General features: G+C 51.6%; 2 protein-coding genes across 14 annotated transcripts in view; both read left to right on the top strand.

Moving 5' to 3' along the window:
• Positions 1 to 1,435: 1,435 nt before the first annotated feature.
• ARRDC1 (arrestin domain containing 1) lies at positions 1,436 to 11,599 on the top strand. Of its 2 annotated transcripts, none has more exons than XM_081270338.1 (8): positions 1,436 to 1,606; positions 6,400 to 6,510; positions 6,966 to 7,016; positions 7,114 to 7,268; positions 7,460 to 7,642; positions 7,743 to 7,919; positions 7,999 to 8,434; positions 8,511 to 11,599. In XM_081270338.1, the coding sequence occupies exons 1-8, from the start codon at positions 1,489 to 1,491 to the stop codon at positions 8,573 to 8,575; spliced, it is 1,296 nt and encodes a 431-aa protein (XP_081126464.1). In that variant the 5' UTR covers positions 1,436 to 1,488; the 3' UTR covers positions 8,576 to 11,599. The 2 variants fall into 2 exon arrangements, with proteins under 2 accessions (XP_081126464.1, XP_081126465.1); XM_081270339.1 differs by having other exon boundaries at positions 8,491 to 11,599.
• A 2,490-nt stretch (positions 11,600 to 14,089) lies between these two features.
• The window catches only part of EHMT1 (euchromatic histone lysine methyltransferase 1), a 159,451-nt gene continuing 154,051 nt past the window's right edge, over positions 14,090 to 19,489 (top strand). For 5 of the 12 annotated variants that reach the window (XM_081269850.1, XM_081269849.1, XM_081269844.1 and 2 more), the window contains exon 1: positions 14,103 to 14,190. In XM_081269850.1, coding sequence (XP_081125976.1) covers positions 14,128 to 14,190 — 63 coding nt within the window. In that variant the 5' untranslated portion in view covers positions 14,103 to 14,127. Of the gene's footprint in view, positions 14,191 to 14,892; positions 15,019 to 19,489 lie in introns of those variants that run through there. The other 7 variants (XM_081269854.1, XM_081269851.1, XM_081269853.1 and 4 more) reach the window with 5 other exon arrangements.

Genomic DNA, 19,489 nt, shown 5'->3' with positions numbered 1-19,489 from the left:
GGCTTCTCTGGGTTTTGTAGCCCTTTCCCCTAGACTGTGCAGGTGAGTTTGATTTGCCCCTGGTACAGGTGCTCCTTCATTTATGACAGGGTAACTCCTGATAAAGCCATCATAAAATAAAAAGTAGAAATATCCTAAGTTGAGAAGGGCATTTAATACTCTTGAACTTCTGACCATGACAGCTGACCTTGACAGTGCTGAGAACACTCACAGCCTACAGGTGGGATAGTTGTGCAACATAACAACCTTCTGTAATAAAGTGTTGAATATCATGTGATTTATTCAGTATTGTTCTGAAAGTGAAGAGCAAGGGTTGCATAGGTTGGCTTTTGCATCATGGTAAAAGCAAACATTGGAATGTTGGGGATATATGCATTTGAATGTCTCCCCACCTCCCAGTTCACTCTCTGCAAAGGGACTTTTTTTTTTTTGTACTGGGGATTGAACCCCAGGGCACTATACCACTGAGATACATCCCCAGTTCTTTCTTCCTTCCTTCCCTCCCTCCCTCCCTCCCTCCCTTCCTTCCTTCCTTCCTTCTTTCCTTCCTTCCTTCCTTCCTTCCTTTACCGGGAATTAACTCAAGGGTACTCGACCACTGAGCCATATCCCCAGCCCTATTTTGTATTTTATTTAGAGACAGGGTCTCATTGAGTTGCTTAGCGCCATGCTTTTGCTGGAGCTAGCTTTGAACTCCCTGCCTCAGCCTCCCCAACCTCTGGGATCACAGGCCCTGCCCCAGTCCTTTTTATTTTATTATTTTTTAAAAATTTGAGTTGGGGTCTCTCTAAATCTCTCTAAGTTGCTGATGCTGGATTCGGACTTGTCATTCCCCTGCCTCAGCCTCCTGACTTGCTGGGATTACAGGTGTGCGCTACCGAGATCTGCAAGGAGGGGGACCTTTTAAAAAAGATGAATCCTAATATATTCCTCCTGATTTTACAGTCATCTGCACCTCTGCCGGGCGGCCCCAGCCTTGATTCTGGTCGCCTGGTCCCCTCTCCAGGGGCACTCGCTGCCCCTGGACCTCACCGCTTAGCATCTGCCTTTAGGACCTCCGCGCACTCGTGGCTTGCTCAGCACAAGCGTCCCCAGGAAGCTTAACGAGCTTACCTCTCGGCGCGGGGGACTGGCCGGCAGGTTAGGGGCGTGCGGTCCGTGGGTGGGTCGGTAGGCGGTTCCTGGAGGCGTGGAGGGGACCGTACCTGCACTCTGCTGTGAGTCCTCGAGGGCAGATCCTAGAGGTGGTAGCGGGTCGGGGGCGGATCCTCGGGGTGGGCTTTTGGAGGATCCGTGGGCCTGGGGAGGATCGCTGGGCTCAGGGCGCACCGAGAGCTGGTCCTCTTAGCTAATCGGGGCGGGTCCTCGGGCTCAGGGCTGGTCTTGGGGCGGGCTGGGGGCGGTCCTCGGACTCGAGGCGGGTCCTTGGGGCGGGTCTCGGAGCTGCGGCCCCGGCGGGCGTCAGTGCGCGGCGCAGGAGGCCGCGGCATGGGGCGGGTGCAGCTCTTCGAGATCCGACTGAGCCACGGCCGCGTAGTCTACAGCCCAGGGGAGCCTCTGACCGGGACTGTGCGCTTGCGTCTGGGGGCGCAGCTACCCTTCCGAGGTGGGCGCGGGGTGCCTCGGGGGAGGGCGGTGGCCGCGCCCGCACCTGCCGCGGCCCGAGCTCCCGGAAGCGGGTGGTTCACGCTCTTGGGGCCTGGGTCTGCAGTCCTCGGCGGACCCGGCGGGCTGCGGGAGGGCTGGGTCGCGGTTGCGGGTGCCGCAGGCCCGTTGTTGTTGGTGGGTGGCCGGCATCGGCTGGGGTGGAGCAGGCAGGCAGGCCCGTTGGCCCAGTCCTTCCGCATCTGCCCCTTCCTGTCCTCTCCGCTTAGGGGCAACCAGAGTCCGGGTGAGGGCCTAGCACCTGTCCACCTTGCCGCGACCGTGGACATACTCATGACTCCGACCTTCCTCATCTAGTTGCGCTCCGCACCTGCTGGGCCCTCATCTGAAACCTAGCCTTCTGGGTACCCTCTCTTAGGCCACCAGGCATAGTGGGCAGGCTCTTCCTCTTAAGAGCTGCAGCCCCGCGGGCGTCAGTGCGCAGCTCAAGTGCGGATCCCCAGCAGAGTCCACTGGGCACCTTCTTACAGTCTGCCCAAGGTTTGTCCTTAGGGGCAGTATGTATTGGCTCATCCTGGTATCCCTTCACCCTAGCCCAGCCAGCTTCTTGGAGCTGAGCCCGAGCCTCTGCTGATGCAGGCATCTGGGACTTTGGGGCCTGGGATCGGGTTCCACGGTGGCATTGATAGGACACTCTGCAGGTATGGGGCTCCTGTGCTCAGTAGTAGTCATATTGCTGCTTCCTGGGGACAGGGCTCCGAGAGGGACTTGATGGCTGAGACCTCAGGGTGTGCTGGGCAGCATGGTGGCCATTGCCTGACCCCCAGCTCTGAGTAGAGGTTGGTGTGGGTGTCCCTGTGGGATGTTTCTCTATGCTGGCCTCCTGTGAGAGCCACCCAGCTGCTTCGTCAAAACCATGGCTGCCACTTCCCTCTGCACCTGACCTCCCTGGCTTCTGCACTGCTGGCAGCTTGAACTTCTGGTGAGGACAGAGAGCTGTCATCCTCCCCTCAGTGGTCTTGGGCTGGGTGATGGCTTTCTGACACCTGACCTTCTGAGTTGCCAGGTCTAAGAGGAAGCTGAGTTGTAGGTGCTTCCCTCAGGCTCCGGGCTTATTGGGTTTCCTGGTGATGACTTTGTTGCCTCCTCTTCTGTGTCCCCACTTGGAGTTTGTGATTTGGGTGGGGGCAGGTGTGACCATCAGAGGGGATACAGCAGCTACAGGGCAGTTCTCCTTGGGCACAAAAGACAGGTGAGACTCAAGGCTATGTGCTCCTGGGCTAGGAGGAACCCACAGTCAGGAAAGAGGTCTTGTGTAGAGCTCACCACCTGGATTGTCCATCTTCATTCCCTCCCTGGATGGGCTTAGGTTGAGCAGGTCATTGCTCACCACAGTGACAGAATGGGCCAAGCCCCTGGCTTCCTAAGTCCCTGGCTTCCTTGTGGTAGGTAGAGGGTGGATAAATGGAGAGCTGACCCTATAGAGGCCAAAGGAGCCCCAGCACTTGGTCCTGACTATAAAATGTGCCCAAAAGTGGAGATATGAGCTGGGGCAAGAGGTTGGATTATTCATATTGATGGGGGTGAATTTTCCAGGGTGCCACTAGGTTTTCCTTGATCCTTGCCTGGAATGGAACAGGAAGGACCATCGTTCTTCAAAGTTTCTGCTAGGTCCAGTAGGTGCTACAGGGAGACCCTTCACTCCCCATGTGGGTGGCAGACCTGCCCCAAGGTTCCCGGACTTGCTCATTGAACACTTGTCCGATGAGTAGCAGTAATGGTCAGCACCCAGCCATGAGGACACAACTGCCTAAAAGCTGATGGGGAAGGGAATCCAGGAAGGAGCAATTTTCTGAAGCCTGAGGTGGGGCCAAGTAGGGTGGCCTTATACTCTCTTTCCTCTCCTTGACCTCTCATTGTGGGTCAGAGGCATGTCTCCCCATTCTCCATTGGTCAGCTTCATGCACTCTGGAGGAGGCCATTCTGGTTATTCTCATGATACAGTTAGGAAGCAGGACAGGTAAGACTTAGTGAGAGAGTGTGACAGAGGCTGGGCTGCCTCCATTTTGGGGAGCCATTGGGGTTGGGACAGGTTTTGAGAACTTTGGGACCAGGACAGCAGTGAGTGGAGGTCTTCAAGGTCAGAGGGCTGGATGCAAGGGAGGGGGCTGCTAGGCAGGTGGACACACTGGTGTGAGGAGAAAGGTCCTGAAGTTCCTGTGAGCAACCTGTTCCAACCAAGACTGACTCTGCTGGGCTGGTGCCTTGTGTTTTGCTATGCCTCATGCAATAGTTTGGAAACATTTACACCTGAGTGCTTGGCTCGCAGGCCTCACTTTGGGGTGGATGCCTTGCAAGTACACCCCTGCCCCCATCCCATGACCTTATGACAGGCACTTGCTGGTGTGAGCACCTCACTTACTGCCAGGAGCAGGTAGCCCCACATCGGGGAGGAGGAATGGGGCTTCAGGGTCACCACCAAAAAGCAGCTCCAACATTAAAGTTTGAAAGTGGAGGAAACAGGGTGACTAGGTGACTGCCGCTGTACTGCCATCATGAGAGTCTGCACTCAGAAAGAAGTGTGTGCTGTGTCCAGTGCCTCTCCAGCAGCAAGGAGACCCTTTCCAATGTGCCCTGTGGTTTCCCCTCACTTCTCTTTGGGCAGAACTGCAACTGAGGGGCTGGGGATATAGCTCAGTTGGTAGAGTGCTTGCTTCACATACACAAGACCCTGAGTTCAATTCCCAGCACCACCAAAAAAAAAAAAAAAAAAAAAAAAAAAAAAAAAAAGCATCCTGAGATCCTGCCTGATCCAGAAATTTGAGAAGGCAAAAACCCAACCTCTCTCTGCCTCTGGTCTTGACCAGTGAAAACTGGCTCTCTGGGGAACTCCCAGCCTGACCTGAAACTCTGCTGACCAGCAGAGGAACAGCTCCAGGCTTTTGGTGAGGAAGTAGCAGAAGTACTGTGTGCCAGCTGTGTCCCACCATCCTGCTGAGAGAGTGGGCAGGCCGGGTCCTCCACAGAATCTTTAACGTGTTGGGAAGATCACAGAGCCCGGGTGGGTTCCCTGGGTTGGATGCTGTTTGTTTTTCTGGGCTCATGTGGCTCCATGTCCCACACTCCAAGGGGGTTTAGACTGGGTCCTTGATGTTTCATTGAGGCCTGGATTGCTGCCTCCAGTAGTGTGTGTTCAGCCTGCATGTGATCATGTTTTCCACCTCCTACCTAACACATGTCAAAGTGCTTAAAATTTGCCAATTTGACAGGTTAAAATTGAAAGTAATCACACTTTCCCTGATTTTTAGTGGGGAGGGGGCATCTGTTATGTAAAAGTCACGCCAAATGGCTGGGGTTGTAGCTTAGTGGTAGAGCACTTGGCTAGCAGGCACAAGACCTGAGTACCCTCCCTAGCAGTGAAAAAAATAATAAATCACCCTAAGCTAAATAGCTGAAACAATCATTTTGATGTTTGAATTGAGGGTTAGGAATTTGGGTAGTGGTGGGCAGTGCATGTCTTCAGTTCTGTCTTCAATTCTGTTGCCGACTGGAAGAACTAGAAGCACTCCTTCCCCTTCTAGCATTCTTGGTTGGTTCGGGCATCTGCAGGATTCACCTGCAGGATCCAGGAGGAACATGCTCTGTTCAAGAGGGTGTGTCCAAGCACACAGCATCTCTAGCCCCCTGGATAACTTTTCTAGGCCTGCTTTCACCCTGGTGTTTCTCAGGCTGGCATAGATTCCAAATCAGGGCTGAGATTAGTGTGATAGGCTAGCCTGGCATGGAGGCTGAGGAGAAAAGGTTGGTACAGGGGTCGGGGACAGAGGCCTGGCATCAGTCAAAGGGAAGAGGGGTATATATGTGGAGAGCCACTTAGGGCTGAGGATGAGCCAGGGTTTGCAGGAGGAGTTCTGAGGGTGATCAACAGGAGGCCTGGGCCACAGGGTGTGGCTTGCCTAGGCAGACCCCAGGTGAGGCAGGTGTGGCTAACTCTGGCACTTGGACACTAAGTGTTCCTCCTACCTGGTGGTTTTATTAGAAAGGCATCAGGGTCTGAGCAATCTTCCCCTCACACGGCCCCATCAAGTCTGGGAGAAGCACAAGGAAAGGAGCAGAAACCTTGATCTGACCCTGAAGGGAGAAGGGTGGGGTGGAACTGCAGGGTGCTTGTCACTAACTCCCACCAAATCCTTGCCTGGGCCTCTGTTGTGCTGTGGTTCTGTTGGGTTGATTCTCCCTGTGCCCAGCCTTGGCTGGTCTGATTTTCCAGCCATGGCTGCCTATCCACAGGCTCTGGACATGTTGGATTGAGGAATCGGAGTTTGGCCTTCAGTGGGTCCTGATGGGGCACTCCCGCTAAATCAGCCTCCTGGGCAGTGCTGCCCAGGAAGTCAGGGCCCCACCCTTTGGGGTGGCAGACTGTGGACCTGCTCAGGCAGGTCTGACCACATTCCTGCAGCAGGAGGGTTGGCAGTTAGCTTCCTGGAGCATGAAGGGGTGCCTTCCTGCCTAACTGACTTGCAGCAGTGGGGTGTCCCAAGAATCCCTTATAGGGGCTGTTTTCACAGGTCTGGTGGGGGGCCAAGGTTACCATTTTGGGGGTTACTACAGGAATTAAGATGAGCCATCCCCTGAATGCCAGGACAGATGAAACTCAGTTCCTTTGCCAGCCTGGCTTCCTGGAAAGCACTCTAAGATCAGGGATGGCTAGGGTGTTCTTGGAAAGGCAGGGGCTTCCTGTCTGGCTAGGGTGCTGCCAGGCTGGCTGGGACTCATGCTTTCCTCCCCTTGCAGCAATCCGTGTGACCTGCCTGGGTTCCTGTGGGGTCTCCAATAAGGCTAATGATGCAGGATGGGTGGTGGAAGAAAGCTACTTCAACAGCTCCCTGTCATTGGCTGACAAGGGTGAGTCTGTGAGCCAGTCCCTTATAGCATCCAAGTGGTGACCCCGAGGGCAGCCCTTGTCTGGAGTTGGCCTGTCTGGCCTCTCCACATCTGTCTCTTGGAACCCTGTGCTACTTCCCCATGGCTGTGTGCCCTGGTGGGCTTCTTTCCCCTGCAGGCACTGTGGCATTGCCTCAGAGTGTCTGGGTGGCTGAAGGGGGCACCCTTCTTTGGTGCTGGATCTGGGTGGGCTCTGACCTTCTTGTAGCCATTTTATTCCCCTGTGTGCCCCGCCTCCCCATTCAAGCCAAGTTCTCACCTGCAGCCTTTTGCTCAGGCCAGGGCTATGCTGCTGTGCTGAGATGGATGGGGAGACCAGTGTGGGCTGGGCAGCTGCAGGGCCACTGCTGTCCTGGCACTGTGGCTGCCCCATGGGCCTCCCGAGGCTGGCCCCCACCTCCCTCCTGTCTCTGCAGGGAGCCTGCCCGCTGGAGAGCACAGCTTCCCCTTCCAGTTCCTGCTTCCTGGTGAGAGCCCAGCTTGAATGGCTGCTAGGGACAATGGCCTGGGAGGGTAGGCCCCATAGGTGGAGTTGCCAGATGCCAGTTCCTGCTCTCTCCCTAGCCACAGCACCCACGTCCTTTGAGGGTCCTTTTGGCAGGATTGTGCACCAGGTGAGGGCTACCATCGACACTGCACGTTTCTCCAAGGATCACAAGTGCAGCCTTGTATTCTATATCTTGAGCCCTCTGAACCTGAACAGCATCCCAGACATTGAGGTGAGGATGGAACAGTGACCTCCTTGGTGGTCCCCATCTGTCCATGGTGCGGGGCAGAACTGAGGGTTGGGGTGTAGCAGCCTTTGTATTGAGCTGATCACTGGTATCTGGGGCAGGGTTGAGAGGGCTTGTCCTAGTGCTGCAGGAATTCTGTTCACATTCACCTGCTCCCCACTTCCCTTTCTGTCTAGCAACCTAACGTGGCCTCTGCCACCAAGAAGTTCTCCTACAAGTTGGTGAAGACAGGCAGTGTGGTCCTCACGGCCAGCACTGATCTCCGAGGCTATGTGGTGGGGCAGGTGCTACGGCTGCAGGCTGAGATAGAGAACCAGTCGGGCAAGGACACCAGCCCTGTGGTGGCCAGTCTGCTGCAGGTCAGTGAGCTGTGGCTACTCAGGCCTATCCCCATGGTACAGGTGGAGGGACGGGTTGGTTGCCAGCCTTCCCAGGCTCATAAGCTGTTTTTTTCCCCAGAAAGTGTCTTATAAGGCCAAACGCTGGATCTACGACGTGCGGACCATTGCGGAGGTGGAGGGTGCTGGTGTCAAGGCCTGGAGGCGTGCGCAGTGGCAAGAGCAGATCTTGGTGCCTGCCCTGCCACAGTCAGCCTTGCCGGGCTGCAGCCTTATCCACATTGACTATTACCTGCAGGTTTGGTGCTGCTGAGGGTGGGGTGGCCTGAGGCTGGGTGGCCTTGACCCTGGCCCCTCACCACCCCCATCCTCCCCAGGTCTCCATGAAGGTGCCTGAAGCCACCGTGACCCTCCCCATCTTTGTTGGCAATATTGCTGTGAACCATGCTCCCCTGAGCCCTGGGCCAGGCTTGGAGCCACCTGCTGGACCCTCACCCCCAGTGGTGCCTTCCGCACCACCCCAGGAGGAAGCTGAGGTTGTGGCTGGCGGCCCCCACTTCTCGGACCTGGTCTCCCTCTCCACCAAGAGCCACTCACAGCAGCAGCCACCACCTGCTGTCTTGTGTTCTGTGCCTGTCGCCCCTGAGCCCTGTGCTCATGATGGCAGTCCTGCTCCCCACTCTCTGCACCCTCCCTTGTGCATCTCTACAGGTGCCACTGTCCCCTACTTTGCAGAGGGCTTTGGGGGCCCAGTGCCCACCACCAGCGCCTTGATCCTTCCCCCGGAGTACAGTTCTTGGGGCTACCCCTATGGTGAGTGGGAAGGCCAGGGATGGAGGTTGGGGAGGAGATGCCACAGCCCCTTGCAGACACAACTCTCTCCCCACAGAGGCCCCACCTTCTTATGAGCAGAGCTGCAGTGGTGCAGACCTTGGCCTGACTCCCAGGAGCTGACCCTTGAGAGCTGACCTCATGCTGCCTTTCCTGGTGGGCCTGGCCTCTGCCCTGGGATGGGGTGCCCAGGGCCTCGTGCCTTAGCTCTCTGCCTGGCCTGGCCGCTCAGGACTCATGCCTGTCCAGGCCACCTCTTGGCTGGAACAACCTCTCTCGGCTTCCCTATAGTCAGCCCTCTTCTCCCTGAGGTCGAGATGGGGGAGACAGGGACCAGAGACTGGAGAAACTTTGTAAATAAAGTGTTATATTTGTAGAGCCTGCCTCTACAGGACAGAGGCTGGCCTGCCTCCAGCCACGGATGCCCTGCAGCCTCCGGCCTGTGTTGGTTGGACCTGGTGCTCCCACCTTTTCTTTGGTTCTGCCCCATCTTTGCCCCCTCCCAGATGCATCCTTCCCCTGCAAGGCCCCTGCCCACAGTGGAACCCCCTCCCTTGGGCCTTTGGAGGCTGTTAACACCAATGCTCAGCTGGCTCTGCAGGTCATGCCTGTCTGCTCTCACCCAGGACCATGCTTTGAAGGCTATGTTCTAGGCTTCCAGAGCTAGATAGGTGGGGTACTGTGGGAAGTGTTTCCCAGAGAGGCACCCTGCTGCTCTAGTCCCAAGGGAGGGCCTGGAGGTACTGCCTTTGTTGCTCCATGGGAATGACTCAATGGGGGTAGTCAGGGTAGATTTGGGCCGCATGACTTCTCTGATAGAGTGGAGAGATACTAGGTGTGTCAGCCACCTTGGCTGAGTAACAAGTTCGTGACTCTTAGGGAACAGGTCACATACTCACTAACCTGATTGCACCAGAGGACAGGCCTGGTAAGTGGCTGTCATCCCTAGGCTGTAGCTTCAGATGGACAGATGGACTATGGGCTGTCACTTGCACACGCTGTAGGCCAGCCCTTGCAGTTGGCAGTGTGGGCTCTGGCCAGGTAGCCTTGTACTCAGCTAACACTAACTCCCTGGGACAAGGGGAAGGATGACAACTGGAAGAAGGCGGACAGGAGGCTACAGGTGGGTTAGTCTGTAAGCACATGCTAGAAGTAGTGCATCTACTTCCAACCCAGGAAAGATGCCTGGGTTGGAGTCCCATCTTGGCCTCTAGCCAGTGCCACCCCTCAGGTGCTTGGCTTCCTGGCTTCCATCACTTGTGAGGGTGCCAACAGTGCCTGCCTCTCAAGTCTGTCTAGGCTTGATGAGCACACATCACCTGATGAGAACTGCGGATATGTGGTCAGTGGCCATCAAAGGAAGGCAGCTCTACAAAATTGGAGTGGGAGGCCTGCCTATAGCCTACTTGTCACATGCATTTGTGGTCACATTTGCATGGTAAGGGGTTTCCCCCACATTTTAACTGCATATGTTCATCTAACAACTATTTGTCTCTTGTATTATTCTGAGCACACAAAACAGTGCTATCCTAGGATAAGACAGATAACATGCCCAGTAAGAGTACGGGGTTGTCATGTGACATGCAGGATACAGAGCCAGATAAAGCAAAGGGCTGGGCGATCTCATTGTTAACTAGAGGTACACAGCAAAGTGAACCCTGCATATACTAGAGATAAAAGTTTCCTGGAGGGGTCAGAGGAGGTCCTAAGGCAGGAGTGCAGATGGAGTGGGATACAGGGAGGGTGGGTTGGGGGCTCAGGGGCTTTGACAGAACAGTTGAATCGCCCTAAAGAAAACTGGAATGGCACTTAGGGCTGTCCATTCCTCTTTATCTGTGTACACTGACAATGCAGATGTAGCAGAGTCATTTTTCTATTTTTTCCTCATGAGACTGAGTCTATGACTGTCAAGACTCAGAGTGTCCTTAGTTCTTGGCAGTGAGAACATCAGTTTTGCTGTATGCTTTTCTCAAGTCTCAGGGACAGAAGACACAGATTTGGCCACAAGCAGGTAGCCTAAAAGGCTTTATGAGGCTCTAAGTACATTGTCCAGCGAAGGGTGCTTGGTGTGCAAGAAAGTCCTTGCCCTGTGCATAGCAAGTATGTGCCTGGGGATAGCCAGGGGCAGCATCTCATCTGAGAAACCCCAGTCCATCAACCCTTCCAGTGTGACATCACTCCCAGTCAGAGCACCCATTCTTAACCAGAGCTACCCCCTAACTGGGACACCTCCCAACCAGGGCACTCCTCCATACTGGAATACCCCCTTCCCATTCAGGACACCTCTGCCAGCTGGATCATCTCCCTAGAGGGGAATCCCCTCTGTGCAGTTTCTCAATCCTTAGGACATCCTCCCAATCAGAATACATGTGGAGTTGGGACATTCCCCTAGCTGGAATCCCTCCTAGCAGCTGGGGCATTCCTCCCTACCAGGAACCTGGGACCTTGCCCAAGTAGGGTCCCTCCTCTAACCAGAGCACCTTCCTCCATGCCAGGCACACCCCATAAGCACATCACCCCTCTGCTGCAGACCCCCAATTGGGGCACCCCCCTACAAAGCAACTCAGGATGACTGCCTTTGTGAAAGCTCAGGAAATCAAAATGTGTCTGGGTTTAGAGGTTAAGAGTTGAGCCTTGAGTTCTTCACCCTAGGCCTGCCCACCAGAACACCAATTTACGGTCCTTCTCATCTGCAGGGGTGCGTTCTACGACACTCTGTGGATGACTGAAATCACATGTGGTACTGAAACCTGTACATACAATGATTTTCCTTACACATACAATAAAATTTAACCAATGAATTCGGTATAGGAAGAGACTGACATTAGTAACAAAATAATTAGTTGGGTGTAGTAGCCCATGCCTGTAATCTCAGCAGCTTGGGAGGCTGAGGCAGGAGGATCATGAGTTTAAAGCCAGCCTCAGGGGGGCTGGGGATGTGGCTCAAGCGGTAGCGCTCGCCTGGCATGCGTGCGGCCCGGGGTTTGATCCTCAGCACCACATACCAACAAAGATGTTGAGTCCGCCGAAAACTAAAAATAAATATTAAAAATTCTCTCTCTCTCTCCTCTCTCACTCTCTCTTTAAAAAAAAAAATCCAGCCTCAGCAATTTAGTGAGGCCCTAAGCAACTCAGCAAGACCCTCTTTAAAAAAAAAATTATATATATATATATATATATATATATATATATATATATATGGCTGGGGATGTGGCTCAGTGGTTAAGCGCCCCTGGATTCAATTCCTGGTACACCCCCACCCCGCAAAATAGAAGAATTATATAATGTACTGTAATAAAAATTGCATGACTGTGATCTCTCAGCCATCTTATTGTTCTGTATTCACCCTCTGTAAGTGCCTATGTGATGGGAGGAAGTAAGGTGAATGGTGTAGGTGATGTAGCACTGGGCTACTACTGACCTGATCATGCTCTAGGAGAGATCACCTACTTTGGGTGATCCTAGACCTTTGAGCCATCATGGTATGGGTGGTTGGATGTCGCAGATAATGTTTTCCTTTTGTGATGTTGGGTGGTGGAAATGGAGCCCAGGGCCTCATGCATGCTAGGCAAGTGCTCTACCTCTGAGCTCCAGCTCTAATTTTGTTTGAGGTAGGGTCTGGCTAAGTTGCCCATTCTGTCCTTGAACTTGTGATCCTCCTGCTTCAGCCTCCCAAATTGGTGAGATGACAAGCCTGCATCATTTGTCTGGTGTAGTTCTCCCCCTGCCCCCCAACTTTTTGTAATAACATAGAAATTGGAAGTTATTTTGTCTTTTCAACAACAACAACAACAAAAAAATTTGCTGTAGAGACTAGTCATTTGGTGATCATATAGGTGAATTTATTACTGAGTTCCATCCAAGGACTGTATTCCGAAGGCTGAAGCAGGAGGATCCAAATTTAAGGCCAGTTGTGGCAATCAGTGAGAACCTCTCTCAAAAAAGGGCTGGGGATGTAGCTCAATGGTTGAACACTTGTCTAGCATTTGGGGCCCTGGGCTCAAACCCCAGTTTAAAAAAATATTTCTGGGGCTGGAGTTGTAGCTCAGGGGTAGAGTGCTTGCCTCGTACATGTGGGGCACTGAGTTCAATTCCCAGCACCACATCTAAATAATCAAATAAAATGAAGGTCCGTCAACAACTAAAACAAACAAACAAACAAATAAATAAATAAATAAAATAGTGATGTCTGTTCAATTTGAAACACTTCAGCAAATTTTGGCATTGTCCCCACTTCTCTTTCAGTGTCTTCTGCCGATGACTCAAGTTCTTCCTTAAGAACTTTTTCCTTAGTCAATGCCTTCAATTCTACTGGAAATAGGGCAGCAGCTTCTTCACCGCTAGAAGTTTTTGTTTTGCAGTCCAAACCTATTCTTCAGTCTGTGTAATCATCCCTTGAAGTAAATGGCTTGGTGCCCTCTATTTCAAGGGCTCCCTTGGGGAAGTCTTGTTTTAGGCTCAATGCCTTCTGGACGCTGCCACTAATTGCAACACGTTTCTGTTCATTGTCTACCCACAAATTTAATACCTTGTGCACCTCAAAGCAGCGCTCACAGGCACTGTAATCCTACTGCTCCAGTGCGAGGTGCGACAGGGAAGCTAGCAGATTTCTTTTTCTTTCATAATTGCACGGATGGGAGATCTTCCTTTCCTAGGAGGATCTTATCAACCTCAGCATCCGGTTTCTTTTATGAAGTCGAGAACTTTCTTTCTTTTTCACTTAAAGGAAGCATTGTGCAGCCTCTCTTTGGCATATCCGAATCGCGGCATCCCCTCTCCGGCGCTCAGGGCCATTACCAAGAAAATTAAAGGTGCTGGGCCGCGCGCAAGCTCTCGATGCCCACAGCTGGCGGCCGCCTGAGCGGCCACCGGGGCACAGCGGGCAGCGCCTGCAGCGCGGATACGCTGTGCAAAGGGGAGACAGCTATCCAAACACAGCGCGATTGAAAGCCTAGGGACCAGCCAGCCCGGTGGCCACGCCTGTCATCCCAGCGACCGGGAGGCTGAGGCAGGAGGATCTCAAGTTCAAAGCCAGCCTCAGCAAATTAGGGAGACCCTTTTATTTAGACTTTCTTTTTAACAATAACAAAAAGCTGCAGCAGAAACTAGTAATTTGGTGAAAATATGAGTGACTTTAATACCCAGTTCCATCCAAGGATCGCATTCCATAATCGTCCTTTAGTTGGGCACAATGGTGCCCACCCATAATCCCAGCTCTTTGGGATTAAATAAAAATAATAATAAAAAAATGGCTGGGGATATGGCTTGAGGGTTAAGCAACCCTGGGCTCAACCCTCGGTTAAAAACGAAACAAAAAAAGCCTAGGTACTGAATTTTCCAAGGCGGCTGACTGGAGTAACTGAAAGAGAAGGTAGCAAAATCCGAGACTGGCGATGAAAGGATTCCCGGCAGCCACTATATATATACTCAGCTGTGCAGCTTCTCCGCTCCAGGATACTCCCAAGTGCCCAGCTAGCCCGGGATGCTGAAGCCGGGCGCTAGCGCGCAGGCGCCGCCCGGCCCCGCTCCAACGCGCAGGCGCCTCCAGGGTCCCGCCTCGGCGCGCAGGCGCCCCTCACCTCCGACACCGGCGCGCAGGCGCGAGCGCGCGCGCAGGCGCAGACGCGGGCAGCCGGCCCCGCCCCGGCCCTGGGCCGCGAGGCGCGGGCGGGGCGATGGCGCGCGGGAGGGGCGGGGCCACGCTGCGGGCCCGGGCCATGGCGGCCGCCGATGCCGAGGTGAGGCGCAGGGCCGGCGGGGCGGCAGGGGGTTGGCGGGCGGCGGCAGCGGTGGCGGCGGCGGCGGCGGCGGCGCGGGGGCGGGGAGCCGGCCAGGTGGCGGGCCGGGCGGGGACGCGCGCCCCCGCCGCCGCCTCAGGTCAGGCCGCGCCGAGGCCCCGGCGTCCGGCCCGCGCTCCGCCGGCGCGCTTTGTGCGCGGCGGGCCCCGGCGGCGGCAGCGGCGGGTGGCCGCGGTGCCGCTCCTCCCGCTCGCGAGCGCAGCTGCCGCGCGCTGGCCTGGCCGGGCGGGCAGGGCGGCGGGGACAAAAGGGAAAGTGGGGCCGGCCAACTTGGGCGCCGTGGAGGCGAGGCCGGCCCTGCGCTCGCTGGCCCTCACCGTGACCTTTCACTCGGTGCGAGAGCGTGGCACCATCTTTACGGAAAAGTTGGCGGTCCCGGCGCGCCTCTCGGCGGACAAAGCGCTGCCGCCCGCAGCCGCCGGCTGGGCGCTCGCGCGGGGGGCGCCCGCGCCTCAAGTTTATTTCCCAGCAGCCGCGGCCCGGCCCCGCGGCCGGCGAGTTGGCGTTCTTTTGTTTGGGGTGGTGGCTCCCCCGGCCCGTTCCCGAGGGTCGGTCCTGTGCCGGCCGTGGCGGCGCGGACGTCGCTCTGGGCGAGGCGGACCCGGCTGCCCCCGCGGGCAGCGGCCGGACGGGCGCCGGTGGGACGCGGAGTGGTGCGCTCTGGGCCCCGTGGACCGCGGCTGCCCTGCGGGAGAGCCGCAGCCGTGGGACCTCTAGACTGAAAAGTGACGAGGAGCCGGCTTGACATCCAGGCACACCGGCTTAACAGTAGGTGGTTATCTCGGGTGACGCGTGGTCGCTGCATCGCCGGCTCGCTCCCTTGCTCTTGGGGGTTTGTTGTTGTAAGTGAACTCGGAAGGTGCTGGGGAGTTCTCAGATTGAAGGAAGGGAGTGTTTGCTCCAGGACCGAGTTAGGCACCGGAACCCAAAGGGGCAGAATATCCCGAGGCACTTGCGGGCTGGTAGGGATCTGATGTGGAGTGATTAGCGATGTAATTTGTTGAGTGCCTGCTGTGTCCCAGGCACTGTGGGAGCTCTTAAGAGAAGTTACCTCTTATAGTTTCCTCTGTGCGGCAGATATTGTTACTTTTTGCCTAATAGATGAGAAAAATAAGACTTGGTAGTACCCAAATAACTTTGCCAGCACTTGTAGGCCTAGCGCTTGTTCTCTGCCGGGTACACATAGTAGATGCTTAGTAAATGACGGAGAAGGGAATGGCCAGAATGTCTGATTCCGCAGGCAGCCTCAAATACAGGAGTTGCAGACTGTGCTAATGACAGCCTGTGTTTATGGAGCCGGTGTGGGCCCAGCCCTGCCATAGTGTGTTGAGTGAGTTCACTCATACAAGCCTGACAGCAATCTTATGAGATAGGTTCTGTTAAATTTTAATTTGCAGGTGAGGAAACAGGTACAGTAGGCGCAGTATTACAGAGCTTGTGGCCAAGAAGATGAAGATGCAGGTAATTTGGCTACAGAGTCCATACTCCTAAAACACTTGTTTTATCTTGACAATCAGTTAAGGTTAATGAGAGCTGTCTTTTTAGACTTATGATTATAAGTATTAAACCACTGGGACACATCCCTAGCCTTTTAAAAAATAATATATTTTTAAAAAGTTTTTATTTAGAGATAGGGTCTTGCTAAGTTGCTTAGGGCCTCACTAAATTGCTGAGGCTGGCCTTCAATTCACAATCCTCCTGCCTCAGCCTCCCATGCTGCTGGAATTATAAGCATTTTTTTATGGAGTTGCGTGATAGGATGTCCTGTCTGGCCCTGTACCACTGCCCCTGGAAATAGATAGGCATAGGATCATTGTTGTTACTGAATCTGGGAAATGGTTCATGGCTGAGGGTTTGCTGATTACAGAATGATTAAATCAACAAAACTGATGCTTCAAACTTTTCTTTCTTTTTTGGTACTGGGGATTGAGCCCGGTACATGACTGTTTAGCCACATCCCCAGCCTTTTATTTAAAATTTTTTTAAGTTGTAGATGGACACAATATCTTTATTTTATTTATTTCTGTGTTGCTGGGGATTGAACCTAGTGCCTCACACATGGTAGGCAAGTGCTCTACCACTAAGCCACAACCCCATCCCTCCTTTTTATTTTTTTATTTTAAGGCAGAATCTTGCTAAGTTATCTAGGGCCTTGCTAAGTTGCCAGCTGGCTTTGAACTTGCCATTCTCCTGTCTTAGTCTCCTGAGTTGCTGGGATCACAGGTGTGTGTCATTGCGTCTGGCTCACTTCACCCTTTCTTTTTGTTTGTTTTTGGTGCTGGGGATTGAACCTAGGGCCTTGTGCATGCAAGGCAAACACTCTACCAACTGAGCTATATCCCCAAAGCTATATTCTTTCTTTCTTTCTTTCTTTCTTTCTTTCTTTCTTTCTTTCTTTCTTTCTTTCTTAGAGAGAGAGTGAGAGAGGAGAGAGAGAGAGAGAATTTTTAATATTTATTTATTTATTTTTTTTAGTTCTCGGTGGACACAACATCTTTGTTGGTATGTGGTGCTGAGAATTGAACCCGGGCCGCACGCATGCCAGGCGAGCGCGCTACCGTTTGAGCCACATCCGCAGCCCACTTCACACTTTCTAACTGCATATTTTTTCCCTTTTGCTTGGCCTACAAAAGTAATCAACACATTTTCTCACTAAAAAGAATTACTGTCATGCGTGATTACACCTGTAATTTCAGTGGCTGGGGAGGCTGAGGCAGGAGCGATGCAAGTTCAAAGCCAGCTTCAGCAATTTAGAAAGGCTCTAAGTAACTTAGTGAGATCTTGTTTCTTTTCTTTTTCTTTCTTTCTTTTTTTTTTTTTTTTGGTACTGGGGATTGAACTCAGGGGCACTCCACATCCCCAGCCCTATTTTGTATTTTATTTAGAGATAGTCTCACTGAGTTGCTTAGTGCCTCGCTATTGCTGATGCTAGCTTTGAATTCGCAATCCTCCTGTCTCAGGCTCCTGAGCTGCTGGGATTACAGACATGAGCCACTGCACCTGGCCCCATTTCAAAATAAAAAATAAAAAGGGCCCAGGATGTGGCTCAATGGTTAAGTACTCTGGGTTAAATGCTGATACAAAAAAAAAAAAATCATCTTTCAGCAGGAGTGCCTTTTTAGGCAAATTCTGTAGTCTAAAAGTGTGACTACCATGTATCTTTTCATATCTTATTTTTTTAGTAAAATAACATAGGAGCATAACTTACACAGTCAGTCAGTACTAAAAAACATTTGAGGCAGCAGTGACTTGAAACTCTAGCATTTACTTTATGTTTCTAAATGTGTTTGACAATTCTTGTCCTCTGTCTTTATTCATCAACTTTAGGGGTCATCTGTGGACTTCCACAGTACTTTGTCTTATGTTTATCCTGCCTCAGTCAGAATGAGTGTTCTCTTGATCTGGTGCATAGGATTGTCCTGAGGTTGCTGTCCACCCCACCTTCCCTGCTCCGTTTACTCCTTTGTGGTGATGGTGGAACGTAGTCTCCAGTAGCTTCCCAAGAAGGGGGCAGCAGGAGATAAACTTTAGGTACTTGTGTGTCTGAAAATATATTTATTCTACCACTACATTTGAAGAATAAATCTGGCTAGGCATGGATTTCCTGGCTGGAAGTCATTTTGGTCGAATTAAAAAAAAAAAAAAAATATATATATATATACACACACACACATATATATATATACACATATATATATATGTGTGTGTATGTATATGTGTACATATATATATATTTATTTATGTGGTGATAGGGATAGAACCCAGGCCCTCATGTATGTTAGGTAAACACTCTACCATTTAGCTACATCTTCAGCCCCATGGAAGTCATTTTGAAGCTGTGGACGCAATATCTTTGTTGCTGTTGAGAGGTCCATTTTGATTCTTAATCCTTGTAAGCATTATTCCCCCACCAAACTTTCAGGATCATTGCATCCTTATTTTTCTTAATATTCACTTTGTGCTTAGTGCTAGCCTTTTTTCACTTGCATGTAGGATAGTAAATAACTGAAATCTAGAGCTTAAAGCCTTTTTATTATAGGAATTTTTTTTGCAATGTATTTGAGACAAGTTATTCTCTGCTTTGATCTTTGTGCTCCTTTTTAAATTCCTTTAGTTGAGGGGCTGGGGCTATAGCTCAGTGGTAAAGCGCTTGCCTCATATGTGTGGGGCACTGGGTTCGATCCTCAGTACCACATAAAAATAAATAGAGATACTGTGTGTTCATATATGACTAAATAAATATTTTAAAAAACATTCCTTTAGTTGAATGTTGCACTTCCTTATATTAGTCTTCCAATTTTTGAAGTTTTTTTTTTTTTTTTCCTTTTCATGTCTTGGTCTTCTTGTTCTACTTTTTGGGAGCAGTTTTTATTATTTTCCAACTTCTTTTAATGGGTTTTTAACTTGTTATAATTTTATGTTTTTTCCTGTTTTTTGGTCCTTTTTTTTTAGAATTTCCTATTCTTGTTTATGTATGTAATATTTTTACTTTTTTAAAATTAAAGCTAAATTTTAAAGTTACATTAAAAATTATTAGGAAATTATACAGTTATTTAAAAACTGCATTTATTTGAAAAAAATTATTCTTTTTTTTTTTTTTTTGGTGTATGTGTTCCCCCTGCATTCCTTTTTGCTAAACTTCTTCCATTTCTTCCATTCTTTGACCATTTAGTCACTTTGAGGTAGAAACTGTTTGAGGGGCTTATTAACTTGTTGCTTTCACTGCAGGACCATGATTGGTTGCTGTTTTCTGGTTGTCTCTAGCAAACGTTCCTCTCCACAGGTCTTTCTCTGGGATGCTTTGGTTTCCCTGGAGGATTCCTCAGTCTTGTCTTATTGGTATAGATGCTTCTTGATTTATGGTACTATTACATCCTGATAAACCCATTGTTAAGTCTTAAGTACTGTAAGTAGAAAGCACATTGAATACTCATAACTTAGTGAACTTCATAGGTTATCGACACTGTATATGGTAGTGAGTGAGTTGTTATCCCTCCTGATTTCTTGGGCTCTTGGCTGCTGTGCAACCTCCTAAGAGAGCATCTAATTGCATTGCTAGCAGGGTGTCTGTCAGTTGCCTCTTGCCATTGAACCATGGTAAGATTGAAAATTGAGGTTGAACCATTGTAAGTTGGGGGCTGTCTGCATAAGCTGGATTTTCTGGATCTAGTCTAAGAAGGGGAGAAGAGGGTCCTCTCCTGGTTCTGCAGTAACCTTTTCCTAGTCTCCCTGTTTTCAG

This window comes from Spermophilus citellus (genome assembly GCF_964194105.1).
Source record: "Spermophilus citellus genome assembly, chromosome: 2".
Taxonomy (NCBI): domain Eukaryota; kingdom Metazoa; phylum Chordata; class Mammalia; order Rodentia; family Sciuridae; genus Spermophilus; species Spermophilus citellus.
The sequence above is the reverse complement of the archived record's forward strand: the minus strand, read 5'-3'. Positions and strand labels throughout refer to the sequence as shown.